Below are 19,591 nucleotides of genomic sequence, written 5' to 3'. Positions count from 1 at the left end.
AAAGCAGCCAAAAATAAATAAATAAAATTAAAAACAAAACAAAACTCTAAGTAATCTACAGGTTTGTTTAAAAAAAAAATCAGAACCAAGAAAATGAAATGGTGCCGATTAAAATGTAATAGTACATATATATTTTTTAATATAATATATTTGAAACATGATCTAGCCACAGGAATAAAATGCCTCTTTAAAAATGAAATGAGTATTATCCTCATTATCTCTGAGAGAGGTGTTTTCATAGTTTAAAAAAGCAAACAAATTATTGGTTAAATGTGAGTTTGTTTATTCCTTTTATAGTCTGCTATGTAGTGCTAACGAATTTAATTTGTTCAGTGGATTATTCATCACTACATTTTTTCCTGAGATTAAAGAAACATTATTCATAGATTACAATTGTTATGCAGGGCACCTTCTTACGTTTCTAAGCCTGAAGTGTAAGTGTACTATCCGTGTTAATGATTTATGTGCAGTATTTACTAAATATTGTCTTTAATGTCTGATTCAGCTCTAACAAACACTGAAAATGGAAAGAACACAGGATTCAGAGAAAGTAAAATAATTGAAAACATGATTGTTCTACAACCTCAAAAGTTCACTGCAGGATGTTTTACACACGTGGACCGAAGGCCACTTTGCAATCATTTTGTTTGGAAGCACATTTTCTCCAGAGGAAGTTTTAATACCAGACACACTGAACCTTCCAGTAAAACAGTCCATCACCAAGAACCAAGAGATCAGCTTAAGTAAATATTTGAAAAATACTGTAAAATCTATTTTTCATAGTTTTTAAATAACCTGCTCATATTCAAGGAAGAAAAGCACAAGAAGAGCCATAGAAAAAGGCCTAGTTAAAAAATACAATTCCCTTGCTTTACACAGATTTACCCACTTTAAGGGACACCCAGCAGCCCTAGTACAACAATACCACGCATCTACACAGAGTGCCATCTCTATAACATCTACCCCTACGACAGTAGGTATCACTGGATGAGCAGCTGTTTCCCAGAAAAACCGTACGTGACTCTCCCAGTCAACTATCCACCGCTGGCTCCTATCAACTTTCTAATTAATCCCGATTTAACCAAGCGATAACACGCAAATATGTACCTACCAACCATGGGTACTCGGTGGGTAGTGGCTGAGGCTGGAGGGACCCCCCGGGACCCCCCCAACCCAGGGAAGCGGGTGTGAAGCACGTGACTTCAGGGCTCTCTGTCTCCACCCCCCGCCCGGCCCCGCCCCGGGAAGCCCAGGTCAGCCCCCAAGTGCGCTCGCGCCTAATTCCGGGGGCGGGCCGGTCAGTAACCCAGGGCGACGCGATGCGCAAAACCAATTCACGGAACACGAGTCACTCCCCCGAAGTTCAGTCCAGTCCGAGGGCGGCTCGGCCGGCAAAACTCTTTGGGGCAAAGGCAGGCGGACGGTCCCAACTACACTGCGTGGCTTCCCCCGGACCCGCGGGCCGCAGCGGCGGAAGGAGCAGGTGCGGGGCCGGGCAGGGGGCGCCTGAGCACGCGCGGGCCCGCTCAGGGGCTGGAAACCGGGCAGCTGACGGCGAAGCGGTGGCCCGCGGCTGCGCTCCTTACCTGCGCTGCTCCCCGCGGGCCGGGGGCGCGGGCCGGCGCCGCAGGTCCCGTCGTCCCAGGCGGAAGGGCCGCCGTCTTCTCCCCGGACAGCGCGGGCCGCGGCTCCGTCCTGCGTCCTCGGCGGCCGCAGCGGCGACTGCGCTCCCGGGCGGGGGGGCCCACATCCCCGCGCGGGCTCGGGGCGCCCGGGACCCGGCGCCGGGCGGGCGGGGACCGCGGACCTCGGCGGGGCGCGCGGGGCCCCCGAGGCGTCCCGCGCCCCCGCCCGCCCGGCGCGCGCGTCCACGTGCCAACCCCGAGTCACGTCCCCGCGGGTCGCTGGGCCCCGGCCCGTCTCCTCTGCCGCCGCGGGGGCGCCTTCCAGCCGTTCCCGGTGCAGCGGCGTCGCGTCACGCAGTGCGGCTCGGAGCTCCGGTGTCCCTGCCTCGGCCCTCGTCCCACGAGGTACCAGAACCGGCGCCGCCCTTTCCGCGCGCGCCAGGGCGGCCCTGCTGGGGACCCGGCCCTTCGCGGGCTCCAGTGTGTCCCCCGGCCTGTCCCCCGCGAGCCTCTGCGGCTCCGGACACCGAGCAGGGCCGGGGCCTGGCCGCTGGGCGGCCCCCGCGGGGTTTGCAGAAACTCTGGCCGCGGCACCAAGGGGACTGCGCGCCCCCCCGCTGCTTTGAACGGCAGCTGTACTACGATTTGTTTCCTTTTTTAAAGCCTGGAGCGGTTCGCTCAAATGATGCTAAGGCGTAGGGTTTTCCTGGTAGTGCTTCCGTGCCTGTCACTTGTTTACTTGTTGACACCTCCGCACGGGAGGGTGACTTGGTTCCAGCAGTTTTGTGTCTGGGGAATGGCCGGGGTGTCTGCAGATGTTTGGTGAACGTACTGAGGAGGTGGATTATCAAACACATTCCTGAAAGGGTCCTACTGGTGTATTCTGTGAATTTTTAAATGGAGATAACGCTATTTTATCTGGAAGCAAATGGAAACACAAAGACGCTGGGGTATTTAAAAATGTTTTTCACGTAACCAAGTGGATAATTGCAAGGCAGAAATGTTTACAACTCTTAGATTACATTTTTTTTTTAAAGCAGACTTTTCACAGGTGGAAATCAAAAACCATTTTCCCAGAAAAGTCCAATGAAAATTTTCATTAATTATTCTCCACCTCATAGGTGATAGTGACAACCATTTTTTAAAAAAATTTACTCTCACAGGGATAAGTAAGATTGCTGTAGATTCAGACGTACTATTAAAGATGGATTAATAATTTTCTGCATATTTCACAGGCAGCATAATGAAAAGAATTGGGAATTGTTGCTCTAAACATGTCCATACTATCCAGTAAAGGTTGCTGTTTTTATGTTTGTGTCAAATAGTGTAAAAGTTATTAATGTATTCTGTTTGCCAAAACTGACAGGATCCCAGAGCCAGCATCATCTCTCTCATTGGCTTAGGAAAAAAGAGCTGGCAAGAGTTTCCTGCTGGGGATGGTGACGGCATCAAGGGCCCAGAGCACGTGCCATGACTTCCCTGATGGAAAAGGTAAATATATCAAAAGTGGAATATGGAAAAAGCCAGGGGTGTGTACAAGGTCTGAACTCTCCAGATGGTTTTGATTGAGTGCCTTATCTGAGATATTTTGAGCAACATAGGACATGTACAATTATTTGCATCTTATACGTATTTATGAATATATTACATGCAGAAAATTAATATCTTACTTAGATTGTAAAACACAAAGAGAAAATTTTAAATGAATGATAAAAGTGCATATAAATAGAAAAAGTATTGGAATGGTGATGTGAGCCTCTTTGTAGACCCTCTCTCCAGGGAAACAATCAAAAGTGAGTGGTGAAAATTATTTTAAAAACATTTATTTAAAGTCTCTGGAAATTGTCCTAAGTGCATACAGTAAATGGAGAAACATTCATTCATGAGAATCTACTAAATCTTGGTAACAACAGCAGGAATCTGGGTATTTGGTCTAGGACTGAATCTGCGCCACCCCAGCTCAGTGTGATGCGCTATGTGCGTGCAGCCGAGAAGACGGCCTTCCTCCCCTCCAGTTCCCAGTCTGCGTTGCTGGTTTCTCCTTAGAAGGGGCAGGCCTCCAGCATCCTCAGCCCCCCTCCCCCAAGCTGCAGGCACAAGCTTTGTTCCAGGCAAGTGTGGCCGACAGGTCTGGGACCTCCCACGTACCTAGCCACCACTCTAGCGTGGAACCTCTCCCCCAGGTGTGGCAGGCCAAGGATATGGGGCCACTACTGCCCCATCTTGGCTCCCTCGTAGGGGGCAGTTCCACACTCGGAGAGGAGAGGAGACTAGGGGCTGCAGTCCCTAATCAGTGCCCTAGTCGTAGGGTGGGAGGTCATGGTGAGAGAGGGGGCTCTAGCTCTGGAGCAGTGGGGCGAGGCTCTGCCCGGGGCAGAGGCAGGCTAAGCGGGGACTTCCACAGCCCTCCCTGCGCAGATGGTGGGGAAGGGCACCCTCAGAAATGATGGAGAGCTTGGTAATACGCAATTGAGAAGAGGCTGGTAGCTCCGTGACGGCAAAGAGCTCAGTGGTAGACTAGCTAGAAATTTAACAGAGAAAACCAAGGATAGAGAGACAAGAATGCTGTGGTAAACAGAGACTCCATGCTTAAAGAGCGCCTGCAGCATCTCACACGCTCCAGGACCCGGGGCAGAGCAGTAGCTTGGAGGGAGCCTGGGTCAGACCCACGTGCTGATCTTGGAGAGGCTCGCAGAGAGGCAGGAGGTAGCAGGCGCTCAGCCTGGGGTGAGGACTCTGCAGCAGCCGTTGTGCAGAGCTCATCCCACCACGACGATGCTGGTGTTGGTAAGCGTTGAAATCCTCCCTCTAGTGCCAGAACCCAGCCCCACCCACCAGCCGGTCAGCATCGGTCCTGGGCTGCCTCAGGCCGAGCAGCTAAGTGGGCAGGGACAAAGCCCCACGCGACAGCAGGCCAGCTGCCCTGGGACTGGCCCTGCCCACCAGAGGGCCCAGAACCCAGCCCTACCCACCAAGGGGTGAGCACCAGCCCTGGAACGCCCTGGGCCCTTGTCCCACCCACCTGAGAGCTAACAGTGACTCCAGGACCCCCAGGGTCCTGCAGCTAGAGACCCCAGGACATGGCCCCATCACCAGCGCCAGGACACCATAGACCCTGCAGCCAACCATGACAGGACTGGCCCAGCCCACCAGAAGGTCACCCGCTCATGACTCAGCCCCACCCGCCAGCAGGTTGGCACCGGGACCAAGACTCCCCTGGCCCTATATCCAGCCATGCCAGGACTTGGACCTGCCAACCCGTGGCCGGCTGGCAGCCTCTGCACGAGGCAGGGCCTGGCAACCAACTGGAACAAAGGTCAGACAAGCCTACTAGCGTGCCCACAGTAGTCAGCCTGCTACAAGAGAAGGGCCCAGGCAGCCCCCGTAGGAGGAAGCCCTACAGCATATAGCTCTGGTGACCATTACTGAAATTGAATCAATAATTTTAAAAAGCCCAACAAACAAAAGTCCTAGACCAGATGGCGTCACAGGTGAATTCTACCAAACAGAGAAGAGTTAAGACCTATCATTCTCAAATTATTCCAAAAAATTGCAGAGGACAGGACTTTTTGGAACACATTCTATGAGGTCAGGATCACCTTGATACCAGACAAAGATATCATAAAAAGAGAAAATTACAGGCCACTATCACTAATGAACGTAGATGCAAAAATCCTCATCATAATATTAGCAAACCGAATTCAACAATACTTTAAAAGGCTCATACACCATGATCAAGTGGGATTTAACCCAGGGATGCAAGGATGCTTCAGTAGCCACACATCAATCAATGTGATACACCACATTAACAAATTAAAGAATAAAAACTATGTGATCATCTCAACAGATGCACAAAAAGCTTTTGACAAAATTCAGCATCCATTTATGATAAAAACTCTCAACGAAGTGGCTCTAGAGGAAAATCCCTCAACATAATAAAGACATATATGATAAGCCCAAAGCTAATATTATACTCAGTGGTTGCATTTCTATACACTAATAAAGAACTACCAGAAAGAGAAATTAAGAAAACTATCCCACTTAACAGTCATATAAAAATTAATAAAATAACAAGGAATAAATTTAACTAAGGAGGTAAAAGACCTGTACTCAGAAAACTATGAGATGCTGATGAAAGAACTGGAAGATGACACAAACAGATGGGAAGATATACTGTGCCCGTGGATTGGGAGAATTACTGCTGTTAAAATGACCATACTACCCAAGGCAGTCTACAGATTCAATGCAGTACCTACCATGTGTGATGGATTTTGATCTGAGACTAGCTTTTAAGTGAAGCCTGCAACACACATCTGTCCTAACTGTTGTCAGCTGCCAATATTTACCAAAAAGAATCTTGCTGCTACCACTGCCAAGAATGCCTTTTACTAGCTTCTTGACCTGGAGCTACTTTTCATTTTAGTATTGTAATCCTTACTTACATGTGTTAGAACCAATCATTTATTTCTAATCTATAAATTTAGCCCAGGTTTAGAATTAAATTGAATTCTTACTGCAATTGCCATCTTAGTCTTTCATGGTTTAATTAACTAAGCAGATTTTAATATAATATATTTTAGTCTATCATTTCTAAAAATTACCTTCCACGATGTGTTAAGAATTAAATAATTACTGTCAAGTTGCTGCAAAATTAATTGTTACCATTTTAATTTAACCACACAAAACAGGGAAAAGTTACTGAGTCTTAAAATGCTTCTTAAAAATTTTAGTTATGAGATTCATCAATAGTGACATCTTAATTTTATCCTGCTCTTCAACTGGTGCATTTATTTTTATGTAATTATGAGCTGTCAAAGGTCCTTTTTATAACAACAGGTTTTATTTGCTTTACTGAACTTAATGAAATCCATGTGCATGAGTGAATTTCACAGATGTATTTAAATTCAGTACCTGAAATTCTTGTTTCTAATGGTGTCTAATATTTTAAAATATGTGGGCTTTTGAAGAAAGCACATCATAGAATCACAAGAAACAAGTTAAAAGATTCTAAAGAAGATATTTAGCAGATTTTGATAACTTCAACTGGTTTTATACTTGCATCATTTTAATCACTTGTATAACTAATTTAGCCTTAACTTTCCAGAGAAGATTGTGCAGTCTTCTTTGGAAATATGTTCTATTGTCAGAAAGAGTTTTCTAAGAATTAACAGGTTTGTTTTGGCTCGTACATCACCTTAGAGGAAGCGTTTGGGTCATTCAGTGTCTTCCATAACGCGACCACTCACATTAAACGTTCTGTGGGTTTTAGACCAATCTCAAGATTTGGGGGTTCTGAGGAAGAGATACTGTTACCGAACGCAAGTTCGTGTGCCCACCGCACAGTGAGGCCAAACAAACTGAAACGTCGGAGTTTGGAGCGGAGAAAGGTTTATTGCAAGGCCATGCAAGGAAATGGGTGGCTCATGCCCAAAAAACCTCTAACTCTCCGAAGGGTTTCAGCAAAGCATTTTTAAAGGCAAGGTGAGGGAGGGAGGCGGTTAGTTGTTGCACACTTCTTGGTGTAGGATCCTTTGTTCTTGCAGCTGTCAGGTAGGTCAGGCCATGATGTTCCTATAAACCTCCAACCAGACATTCTGCAACTCTATCTCTACATGAATAGACTCTTAAAGGTCAGAGCTTTGAGAATGGGCTGTCCTTTGTATTTCAGGCTCTAGGCAACGTTCTTTTACAAAAGGTGCAGAGCCAGCCTGACAAGCGCAGGCAACAGAGCCCAAGGGTTAAAGCAAAAGGAACAGATCTCACGTGGAGTCAGATTCGTTCTTCCCTGTTACAGTACCTGCGCAGAGTGTGGTCCTCCTGCCACCCCCGCACCCCGCCCTCCTCCTCTTCTCCCACCTCTGTCCTGCCCTCTCCCAGTCCTCACTCGACTCAAGGTTCCAGATACTTGTCCCTCCTTGTGCAGATTGGCGTCCGCTTGCTTCTGAAACCTTGGCTCTTCTACCGCGACACTTACCTCTCCTTCTCTGAACGAAGCATCACCTGAGCATGGTCCATCTTACTCCAAGTTTAAAAAACCGAGATAATAGTTGTTCCTTTTATAGTTACCTTATGGGAGACTTTTATTTTTTATATTTATTTATTTAGCCGCACCTTGCAGCGTGCGGGATCTTAGTTCCCCGACCAGGGATCGAACCTGTGGCCCCTGTAGTGGAAGCTTGGAGTCTTAACCACCCGACTGTCAGGGAAGTCCTTTCTCTTCTCCTATTTTTTTTTTTTAATATTTATTTTCCTGTATGGCTGTGTTTGGTAAATAAATACCAAATATTTATTTATTTGGTTTAGTTGTGGCACTTGGGATCTTTCGTTGCAGTGCGCAGGCTCTTAGTTGCGGTACGTGGGCTCAGTAGTTGCGGCACGCGGGCTTAGTTGCCGTGCGGCATGTGGGATCTTAGTTCCCCGACCAGGGATCAAACCTGCACCCCCTGCATTGGAAGTGTGCAGTCTTAACCACTGGACCGCCAGGGAAGTCCTATGGCAGACTTTAATATCATCTTCACATTTTCACTTAATTGGATAGCTTAAGCCATGTTAACCTTAGCAGCAGCATGACTTGTTAGACCAATATTTATTTCTGTGCCAGTAAACCCATTTCTCCCCCCTCCCCTCCCTTACCTCCTTCTCTTCTCTGCCCCTCCCCCTCTTCCCTTCCAGCAATCACTTGATATTAATGATCATGTACATTTTATACATGTACTTTGGCCACTCATATGCCTAGGCTATCACTTTTGACGGTTTGTTTTGGTTGTTTTCTACCACTAAATCTATTATGCTAGAGTTATTACACCTATCATTTCTGTCTGGTTTAGCCTTTATTCCATATCTAATGGGAATTTTGAATTGTAATTCTGTGTTTTCTTTCTTGTCACCTCTTCTGAGTTTGAGTGCAGTGCAGGAAAAAAGCATTGAACTCAGACAGCAAAGGCTTGGGTGTCAGGCTGGCTTGGCCACTAAAGTGTTGAGTCCTGGCCCATTCTGGGCTTTGGTTCCCAGTAAGGGGACTGAAGTAGGTAAGGATTCTTAACCTGGGATCTAAGAATTGGACTTCAGTATTCTTTAAAATTCCTAAAATTGTAAGCAAAATTTTGTGTAAGTGTGCATTTGTTTTGACAGTGTCTGTAATCTTTATGAGTCTCAAAAAGATTCCTTGAATAAGAAAACTTCATGGTCACTGTGTCAGATTCTCCTTCAGATACCTTTGTGTTCTAATAAACAGTTTCAAAAAATGTATTAAAGTTTTGCAGCCTCTGGACTGTGCTAGAAATTTAGAAAGTCATATGGCTTAGCACACTGGAACAAACATGAGAGGCCCTAAAATAAAATATTTTAAGGAGGTATAAGAACAAGATTACATGTGCTCACTCAGAAACTGGCACTGGCCATGGTGGAAAAGAAATAGTTGTCATGCTCCTTACTGCAACTGCAGTCTTCGTAGATGAAAATATCTGTTACGGGTTTACATATCTATAAACTTAAGACATAAATTAACTTGAATTGGAAGTCACAGGGTTTCTTGGCTATGGGATTTCAAGCTGTCACGCTCTGTAATATGCAACATGTAAATTCGGTGAACCTAAAACTGCTTCACCATGAATAGTCATGAACAGATTTCAAGAATAACATCATCATTTCATATTAAAACTATAGCCTCAGAGGTTCATTAACTTTAATGATGAGAAAACTCTGAATTTGCTCAAACTCCTGTATTGTGTTTTAAAATTTTACCCTTTTGCTCTTTGTTGGTTTTGGGGAAAAAAATCATTTAAAATGCTTTGGAATAATCTGTAATAGAATAATAAGGATTTTTTGGATGGAAGAAAATAGGTATTTTATAGTTTTACTGTCATTTCATTGGCTTCAACTTTAGTGATATAAAAAAATTTTTCCTTCTTAAACTTTTATCAACATTTAAACTTTGATTTTATATCTTCAATTAAATAAAATTAAACAAATAAAGTAGTACCTACTACATATCAAAAATTGTGCCAGCCAGGAGAGGAAAAACAAAGAGAAAGACATGGGAAATTTCTTAAGCGTGAGTTAAACAACTCAGTTTGGAGTGTAAGGAAATGAGGTGGTGTCAGATTTCCCATAAGGAGTTTTTAAAAGAATCTTGTTAAGATTTTATGCACTGAGAAAAAGTAAAGTAAGAAGCATATGGAGTATGATTAGATTTAGTTGTTGAGTATGTTGGTTTTGGAGTGTACAGTGTTTTAGAGAAAATTTTGTGCTGTTCGTGGGAACATGGCTGTGAAACAATTTGTTATTACTCAGCTCTGTCTTGTTAGATAAGTTAAAGGAACGGTACAGATATTCCGAGACCTAACTTGGATCCCATAGCTTTCTCCTTAATAATTAAAGACGGGGTACTAGCAGCAATGAACGCATAGTCTCTGAGGGAACGGTCGCTGTCACGTCCAGTGTTGCAGCCTCCATCCTGACGCAGGTCCCTCAAACTCAGGCCCGTCGACCGGGCCCTTGGGGGCATAAAGGGTCCAGTCCCTTCTTTTCCAATTTTGCCCTTTACACTTAATAAATTGGGTTTGCTTTACATTTTAAAGTGCCTGGTATGGAATTCTCAATTTAATTGGATCATGAGGTTGGGGTAGGTGCACGGGGGTTCCAAGTTCTCCGCGTCCTTGCCAACACTGTTTTTTGTTTTGTTTTTGACAGTGGCCATCCTAATAGGTAAGAGGTGACATCTCGTTGTAGTTTTAATGTGTATTCCTCTAGTGATTAGTGATGCTGAGCATCTTTTCATATGCTTGTTGGCCATTTGTATATCTTCTTTGAAGAAATGTCTATTAAAATCTTTAGCCCATTTTTTAACCAGGTTGTTTTGGTGGTTGTTGTTGTTGAGTTCTTTATATTTTCTAGATATTAATCTAGATACGTGAGTCGCATTATTTATCATCAGATACGTGAGTTGCAAATATTTATCAGATACGTGAGTTGCTGCAAACATTTTCTCCAGTTCTGTAGGTAGCATTTCACTCTGTTTGATTCTTTCCTTTGCTGCACAGAAGTTCTAAAGTCTGCAGCTGTCCCATCTGCTTATCTTTGCTTTTGCTGTCTGTGCTGTGAACATTCTTCTTTATTTCTTTGTACACAGATGCATGCATTTCAGTTAACTATGTATCTGGAAGTGGATTTGCTACGTCATAGGGTATGGGCATGCTTTCCAAAATGGTTTTACCAGTTTACAACCTCACCAGCAGTGTATGAGAGGTCTAAATTATTCCACATCCTTACCAGTACTTAGTTTTGGTTATTATGTATTTATTTAGCCACTCTGGTGTTTGGGTATCTCATTTTGCTTTTAATTTGTTTTTGCTTAATGACTAAATATTTTGAAACTTTCATGTAGAGTGACTACTTAAGGCTTTTCTCCATTTATAAATTAGGTTATATCTTTTTTTCCATCAATTTTTAGGAATTCCATATATACTATACTCTGAATATGATTCCCTTGAACAGATACATGTTTTGCGAATGATTTGTTTTTTGGTTTTTTTTGCTTTTCATTCTCTTAGTAGTGAATTTTGATGAACAAAAGTTCTTAATTTTAAGGAACTAGATTTTCTTTATGGTTAATGCATTCATGTTCTGTTGAAGAAATCTTTGCCTGTCCAGCACCACGAAGAACTCCCCCTTATGATACCTCCTAGAGGTTTATTGTTTAATGTCTTTAAATCTGTGTTCCATCTGTCCTTTTATGTATGGTATGAAGTACATAGTGGGGCACTTTTTTTTCCGGAATAGATATCTAGTTAATCCACTTTCACTATTGCAGAGAATGCCCTTTCCCCACTACGGGGCACTGTCCCCTCTGTCATAATCAAGGGACTGTAAAGGTAGCATCTGTTCCTGGGCTTCCTGTTTGATTGCACTGGTCTGTCTTAATGACCATTGCTTGCTCATGAGTCTTTGTATCTGGAACTCTAACCCTCCAATTTTGCTCTTTTTCAAAATTGACTTGTCCCGCCCTTAATTTTTACATTTCTATTTCTACACATGCACATGTGCACACACGCCTGATGAGATTTCGATTGGGATTGAATTACATTTGTACTTCATTTTGGGAAAAATCAACTTAAATATTAAGTCTTCCAATTCATGAACATGGAATATCTCTCCATTACTTAAATCTTTTCTTTCTCTCAGTGTGTTTTATACTCTTCTGTGTATGGGTCTTGCTTATTTTTTGTTAGACTTATTCCTAGGTATCAGTTATAAATTATAGTGTTTTAAAAATCAAATAATTAACTAATTGATGCTAGTATATAGATATATACAATTGTTTTTTTCGTATTTATCTTATATCCAGAAGCCTTGCTAAATTCTCTTAACAGCATCTAATATGTTGTCTTTAGTTTACTGGATTATCTAAATGTACAATCTTATGATCTTCAAATAAGGATGGCTTTACTTCTTTCTTTCCAGTGTATAAGCTCTTATTTCTTTTCCTTGCCCATTTTCTTGGTAGGGACCCACGTAAATCCTCTGACTTTGTTCTTTGAGATTGGTTGGACACTAGACTAGGTTCTAGAAGGGAGCTCTTATACACCAGTGCTTTGCATGCTTAGTCTCTCTTCATCTTCTCATCAACCTTAGTGATAGATACTAAGTATTATTAGCATCACTAGTACCATTCTGTAGAGGAAGAAACCAGACTTAGAAAAGTTAAAGTGCGAACATGATGAGGAATGGCTTTCCTTAATATTCTTTCCCTGCAAATACGTAGAAATGCTGCACGAAGTATAAACATTTTCAAAATACACAGCCAAGACCAAAAAAAAAAAAAGAGCCCCCAAAACCCTAAATGAAAAATAGGAAATTCTCAGTTGCCAGAAAGAAGGAGGACCCCAGAGCTAGGTTCCGAGTGCAGGCTGCACTGCCGTGGCCCCTGGGTTATCACTCCTGGAAACAGACCCTGGGGCAGGGGCTTCAGTTCCTACATAAAGTGAAGTCAATGTATAGGTTCTACACCAAATTTTGAGCTGGGCTTGAGCCCCTGCCTAAAACCAGACTCTGGTTATGAAAATGGGACTGAAATACATAAGTTTGTTCTAATTCTCACATGAAATGCTCAGACTTTATTTATAATAATATTATTATCCCGAGTCCTGAAGGAGGAAGTTTCAGCAGGAGTAGTGACTTCTAATACTTACATCACCCAGTTAGGACACGGCAGGGTCCAGACTCGTTTCAAAGCTGTGCTCTATCTAGTCTGTGTTGACCCCTGTCGCATTGCACAGATCCCTGCGCCCCCATTTCCTGTTGGGGGGAAATTTCCCCAACAAGAGAAACTCCTGTCTCAGGAAGATGATTTTTCCAGGTAGTGTAGAGGCTGACGTTCTTCATAGGTATTGACTGCTTTGGATAACGGAAGGCAGGTCTTAGGTATACCATCATCCCATGAGCTTTTTTTTTTTTTTAAATCTTTTTAAATTTTGTTTTTGTATTGGAGCATAACTATTTACAGTGTTGTGTTAGTTTCAGGTGTACAGCAAAGTGATTCAGCTATACATATACATGTATCTATTTTTTTTCAAATTCTTTTCCCATTTAGGTCATTACAGAACATTCCATGAGTTTTGACAGCGTGTATGCTTGGGTAATTCAGAACTCTATTCAGATGTGGGACATGACCACCACCTAAGAAAGTGCCCTCATGTCCTTAATCCTTATAGGCAACCACAGTTCTGAGTTTTTCTATTCTAGATTAGATTTGCCTATTTTAGAGCTTTGTATAAATGTAATCACACAGTGTCTATTGTTTTGAGTAAGGCTTCTTTCACTCGGCATAATGTATGTGAGATTCCTTCATGTTGTTACATGTTTTAGTAGTTTGTTCCTTTTTATTTTTGAATAACATTTTTTATTGAAACAATTTGTTTTTCCATTTCCCTATTGATGGACACTGGCTTCTTTCTAAATTTTGTCTCTTATGAATAAAGCAGCTATGAGCGTTTCTATACAAATCATTCTGTGGACACATACTTTATTTCTCTCGGGTGAATACCCAGAAGTAGAATTGATCGTCATGGGGTAGGTGTGTGTTTAGTTTTTTAAGACACCATCTTACATTTTTCCAGAGAGGTTTATCATTTTACGTTCCCACACATAATGCATGAGAGTTCAGATTCCCTTCATCCTCACCAACGTTTAGTGCTGTCAATCTTTTAAATTCTAATGGGTGTGTAGCTGTATCTCATTATAGTTTTATAAGCATTTCTCTGATGACTAATCTTGCTCAGAAATTTTTCACGCGTTTGTTGGCCATTCACATATGGTACTTTGGGAAGTACCTATTCAAATCTTTTACACGTGTTTTGTTAGACTGGCTTTTATTATCGAGTTGAAGGCGTTCTTCTATATAGCGAGTCTTTGTCAGATAAACAGATATTTCTTTTCAGTATGTAGCTTTCTTACTCATTTTTAATAGTATCTATTTATGAATTTGTGAGTAGAGTTTTTCATTTTGATAGATTAGTTTTTTCTTTTATGGCTTTAAATTTCTGTGTCCTATTAAATAAACCTTTCCCTGCCTCTTAAGTCATGAAGATATTCTGTTATGTTTTCTTCTAGAAGCTTTGTAGTTCTGGCATTTAAATGTAGGTCTGTAATCCATGATAAGTTATGTTTGTGTTTGTTTTGAGGTGGGCGTTATAGTCTGTTTTTCCGGACGGAGTTCAGTTATTCCTGCCATTCCTACTGAAAAGGTTCTCCTCTCTGTCGTTGCTTTACTGACTTTGCTGGTAATCAAATGTCAGTACAGATGTGGGTTTATTTCCGGGATCTTTTCTGTTCCATTGATTTATTTGTCAGTCTTCATGCCAGTATCACCGAATCCTGATTACTACAGCTTTATAATAAGTCTTGAAATCAAATAGTATAAGTCCTTCAACTTAATTCTTTTCAAAGACTGCTTTGGATATACCAGATTTCTGCACACTAGATGGTTTCATATTAATTTTAGAATCAGCTTGTCAATTTCCAAGAAAAAAATGAAAAATGCCTGATGAGATTTTTATTGGGATTGCATATAACGTAATTAAGTTTTAAAATTTGATGTAATAGCAATCAAGATACTAATAAGTGGAACTTGACAAACTGACTGCAATTTGAATGAGAAAGCAAAGAACCATTAATAGTCAAGAAAAGTTGAAGAAGAAAAATGAAGGTATATCAAACCAAATATTCAGGCTTAACTTACTTATTAAGTTGTTAAAATAGTGTTGTATTATAGCTGTAGAGGCCATAAATAGACCCATAAATATAAGGAAACTTATCATATGGCAGAAGGACATCACAAATAAATAAAGAAATCTAGATTCTTTAACAAACTGTGCTGGGGGAATTGGCTTGTGACATGAAAAAAAGTTAAAATAGATTTTATTCTTACCCCAAACTATGTACTAAAATAAGTACCAAATGGTTTATGACCCAAATGTAGATACTAAAATTTAAAGCATTTGGAGAAACAGCAGAATATGACTTTTGGAGAGCACAGATTTTCTTAAAAGAGACACAAAAATCACAGTTCATGAGACAAAGGCAATACATTTGACTATATTAAAACCAAAAACTTCTATGATTCGAAAGACTCTGGAAAGTGTGAAAAGACCAGCCACACACTGGGAAGTGGCATTTGTGATGCATAAATTACAAAGAATTATTATTATTATTATGTTTATTTTACATTGGAGTACCGTTGATTAACAATGTTGTGTTAGTTTAGGTGTACAGCAAAGTGATTCAGTTATACATATGTATGTTATCTATTCTTTTCAAATTCTGTTTTCATTTGGCACCTACTGTATAGCACAGGGAACTCTGCTCAATATTCTGTAATAACCTAAATGGTTAAAGAATTATTTTTTGGGAGCGATATATAATTCCTATAAAATTAACTAAAACAATTACAAAAAGGCAAGCAACACGACTGATAAATGGACAGCCTTTGAAGATGGCCGTGGTCAGTTCCTTCCTCCCCTCTCTGTGTGCATGATGCTCTGTCTGTTTAGAGGTGGGCTCTATTTTTCCTCCCCTCAAATCAAGGTTGGTTTTATGAATTACCTTGACCAATAAAATGTAGCAGATACGATGGTGAATAAGCAATTGGCAGAAAAAGGAATCTGAAAGGCCAACATGATGAAAAGATATCCAGCCTCACTAACCATCAGGGAAATGAAAACGGAATATCTGATGACATCATCTCACACACATCAGATGGTCACATTCATCAAGCCTGACAATCAAATGATGGGGGGATGTCACTCACTGCTTGGGGTGCAGTAAAAGTCGGTACAAACGCGTTAGAGAACAATTTTGCGATATCTAGACAAATTGGAGATGAACATTTCCCCAGTTCTGTTCTCTGTATATATCCTGGACTGATTTTTACATAAACCTGTGGAAATATGTATGAGGATGTTTGGCTTGGCATTGTTTATTAAAGTAAAAGATTGGAAATTAACTAAATGCTTATCATCAGGGGAAGTATGTGTGACGTGTTTGTGCAAATGAAAAAAAGCAAGTTGCAGATCAATAACTTACATTATTGAAGCTGTTACAGGTTGTGGGCATAACACCTCTATGAATACTGTCATTATCATTGCCGCCATCCTTCCCATTTTACAGAAAGGTGAAGTATCTTCCCAAGATGTACAGCTAATAAATGGGAGAGCTGGGCTTTGCACTCAGGAATCCAGACTCTTCTTAATGACTGCATTATGCTGCATTTGGAGAATTGTTGAAGAACAGTGCCTTTCTCCCCTCCTGACTCCTGCTTATACCGCGTCTCTGAGATGGAGGCTGTGTCAGGACAGGAGAATGTTAGCTCATTGGAGAAGATAAGCTTCTTGTTATATAAAATCCTTAAGAGTCATAAATTAACTGTGCACATTCAGGAGAAAAAAAAAAACCGTAGATTTTCTTATATTCAAGGAACAGGATCGGCTCCCGTGTGTGAGAGGAGACAATCAAATCAGTAGACTTAATACAGTATCAATAATCTGAATAACAGTAGTAACAGAGAGGCTTGTTGTAAGGACTCAACGAAATCCTGCACTTCTAAAGTGCCTGGCGCATGGCAGGCAGGTGCTCAATAAATGTTCTCTTCTTTCATCTAAAATTTCTAACTCTTTGTAGTACTATTGTTTATGTTAACACCTCAGTAAACCAAGGGGTTTCATAGAAAAGCCCTTGAGGTCTGAATTTATGAACTTGTATGTGCTGATTTCAGCATGTTCTGAGTATACAAGCAAAGAAACAAGAAATGATAATGGATTTGGAGTAGCTTTGCAAAGTCAGCAGCCAGAAAGAGATCCAAAAACCAGTGCAAGTTTATTATCAAGTAGGAGAAAGTGGAGGTCATTTAGTGGCCAAGACCAAATAAGTTCTAGAAATAGTTGATAATTCCTATCTGCAGTGTACCCTTGAAAACAGTCATGAATTTCTGTCACCTTGATAGGAGAATATTTGTTCCTGTTGATGAAGATGATGATGATGAAGAATAGCATTGAATAAAACAAAGACCTCAGCCACCATGAATCTTGGTGCCAGACAAATACCCATAAATGTGTAAAATATGTGTCATGTCAACATAGGGAGAGATGGTGATGGGTGTCCTGATGGAAAATAAAGCAGGAGAGTGCATCGTGGTGTTCAAGGTGAGGCTGTAAATTAGGCAGGAAAGTCTCCTAGAGAAGTGGCGTTTCAGTAAAGGCCTGAGAACAGTGTGAGAGGGAGGGAAAGACTCTTCTGAGGAGAGAATTGCAAGTCCCGAGAGTGTGCCCGTTCGTTCCAGGAGCGGCAAAGAGGCCAGTTTGCTTGACTGCGGGAGCTGGGGAGAGAATGGAGACAGGATGGCCACACCCGGTACTATTTCCCCGGCCACTGAAAAGATACTGACTTGTTTTCTGAGTGAGATGGGAAACTGTTGAATGATACCATTATGGACTGACTTGTGTCCTCCCCAAATTCATATACTGAAGCCCTAACCCCCAGTGTAGCTATATTTAAGGATTTGGCCTTTAAAGAGATAATTAATGTAAAATGAGGTCATTAGGGTGGGGCCCTAATTCAGTCTAATTGGTGTCCTTGTAAGAAGAAGGGATCAGGACACAAGAAAGACACTAGGGGTGGGAGGAAAAGGGGGAAAGACTGTGTGAGGACATAGCAAGGAGGCAGTCCGTCTTCAAGACAAGGAGAGAGGCCGCAGGAGAAACCAAACCTTGATCTTGGACGTCCAGCCTCCAGACTGTGAGATGTAATCTGTTTTGTAAGCCACTGATTGAGTAGATTGCAGTGATCGGGCAACGTGACAGACATTTACTGTGACAGTCCCGGTGGGAGGTGACCACAGCCCAGGCAAGAGTGTGGGTCAGTGTGGAGGACGTGTTGCCCAGAGTCAATGCATTTGGTGATGGGTTGGATGTGAGGTCAGAGGAAAAGAGCCAACTTGGAGAGAACTTCACATTTTTGCCCCAAACAATGATGTATGATGGTCTTGTGGGCTGATTTGGAGATGGCTGGAAAAGCAGGTTTAAGGGAGTGATGAGGAGTTTGGTTTTGGATTTGCTAAATTTGAGTCCCCTTTAAGACATCAAAGCTGACGTGTCTTGTAAGCACACGTATGCATCAGGAGATGAGGAGGGAGGCTCCAGGCTGGAGCTATAAAGATGGAAGCTAGGACTTAAGCCACGACACTGGATAAGATACCTGAGGGATGGAGTGTAGTTGCAGAGAGAAGAGTCTGGAAGACTCAGTTCTGGGTCCCTCCAGCATTTAGAGTTTGGGGAGAGGAGGAGGAGGAGATGGGTAGTGAGAAGGAGTCACCAGTGAAATGGGAGGACCATGAGGAGTGCATGCAGGGCAGTTGGTGTTTAGAGCCATGTAAATGTGGCTTCTCATGGATAAGCGGGCATCACTGCGGTAAGTGAGGCTGAAAGGCTGGAGACACGATGGTACCAACTGGAGAACTAAAAGCCTCACGACCAGCAAACACGAAGAGAAATCCCCAGACAGATTTCTCAGGTTAACCCGCCAGAGGAGAAGTTGCATCCCGGTGCTTCCTTGGCTGTTTGTGGGATGATGTTAGCTGTTGGGAGTGAAATCTATGGCTCTGAAGGATGGATGCCACTTTCTTTGAGGGTTTTTTTGGGAAAAGCAAACTCTGATGGTCAGGAATTTCAGTCTTAGATCCTAGATAGGATTTGGGTCCCTCTGATATGAAGTGATACCTAAACGTATATACTGCATGATATCTATCCCTCAGATGTGGCCTATATCCGTCTGATATTACACACACATATGTCCTTCTGGTATGTACCAAGTAGATTCCTGTGATATGTATTTATATGCTGTCTCTAGAATTCCAGTTTTGCGTGGAATACCTCTTTAAGTTCTCCTTGATTAGAGGGAGCTAGAAGGGGCGATAGAGTTTTGTAGGAAATTTCCATCTACCTGTATTGACTTCTGAGATTCCCCTGGCTACCAGGCTTCTCCGTTTCTGTGCTTCCAGTCAAAATCCTTCCCCTTCTTCAGGCTCTTCCTGGGTCCGACCCCTCTGTGCAATCATCTTGGATTCCTCTACCCCTTCCTGAGGGTCTGTTCTCTGAGCCATTTATTAATTATTGCATCATGTGACTTGGTTGGTATATGCTATCTTATATATTTCACAATTTATTTCATCGCTTTTAGTAGATTGTTTCTTTTGATGTGTTTACCTTGCTAGGTTGTAAGTTTACTGGTAGCGGCAATCATGTCAATTTTGTTTTATATTCTTAAAAATATGGAGCTCCCAAATGTTTAAAGCTGTGGTGAGGTAATTATTCTATGTGAGATAGAAAAACATCTCTAAAATAAATTGTACAGATGATTCTTTGCTTAAAGGAATAAATTGTTTTAATGCTTTAAAAAATAATCTTTTAAAGAGAAAT

General features: G+C 42.0%; 2 protein-coding genes across 13 annotated transcripts in view; one reads left to right on the top strand and one right to left on the bottom strand.

Moving 5' to 3' along the window:
* SGCG (sarcoglycan gamma) overlaps window positions 1-1,715 on the bottom strand; it is a 50,202-nt gene extending 48,487 nt beyond the window's left edge. For 2 of the 4 annotated variants that reach the window (XM_059902682.1, XM_059902681.1), the window contains exon 1: window positions 1,587-1,715. The gene's annotated coding sequence lies outside the window, so the exon portion shown is untranslated. Of the gene's footprint in view, window positions 1-1,111; window positions 1,198-1,586 lie in introns of those variants that run through there. The other 2 variants (XM_059902680.1, XM_059902683.1) reach the window with 2 other exon arrangements.
* Window positions 1,258-19,591, top strand: part of LOC132352292 (uncharacterized) — a 186,533-nt gene continuing 168,199 nt past the window's right edge. For 8 of the 9 annotated variants that reach the window (XR_009498646.1, XR_009498648.1, XM_059902687.1 and 5 more), the window contains exons 1-2: window positions 1,258-1,483; window positions 2,992-3,116. Coding sequence is in view for 7 of the 9 variants with exons in the window: in XM_059902687.1 (XP_059758670.1) it covers window positions 3,062-3,116 (55 nt within the window). In the remaining 2 variants the exon portion in view is untranslated. Of the gene's footprint in view, window positions 1,484-1,878; window positions 2,031-2,991; window positions 3,117-19,591 lie in introns of those variants that run through there. The other variant, XM_059902686.1, reaches the window with a different exon arrangement.

This window comes from Balaenoptera ricei, chromosome 18, assembly GCF_028023285.1.
Source record: "Balaenoptera ricei isolate mBalRic1 chromosome 18, mBalRic1.hap2, whole genome shotgun sequence".
Classification (NCBI taxonomy): Eukaryota; Metazoa; Chordata; class Mammalia; order Artiodactyla; family Balaenopteridae; genus Balaenoptera; species Balaenoptera ricei.
The sequence above is the reverse complement of the archived record's forward strand: the minus strand, read 5'-3'. Positions and strand labels throughout refer to the sequence as shown.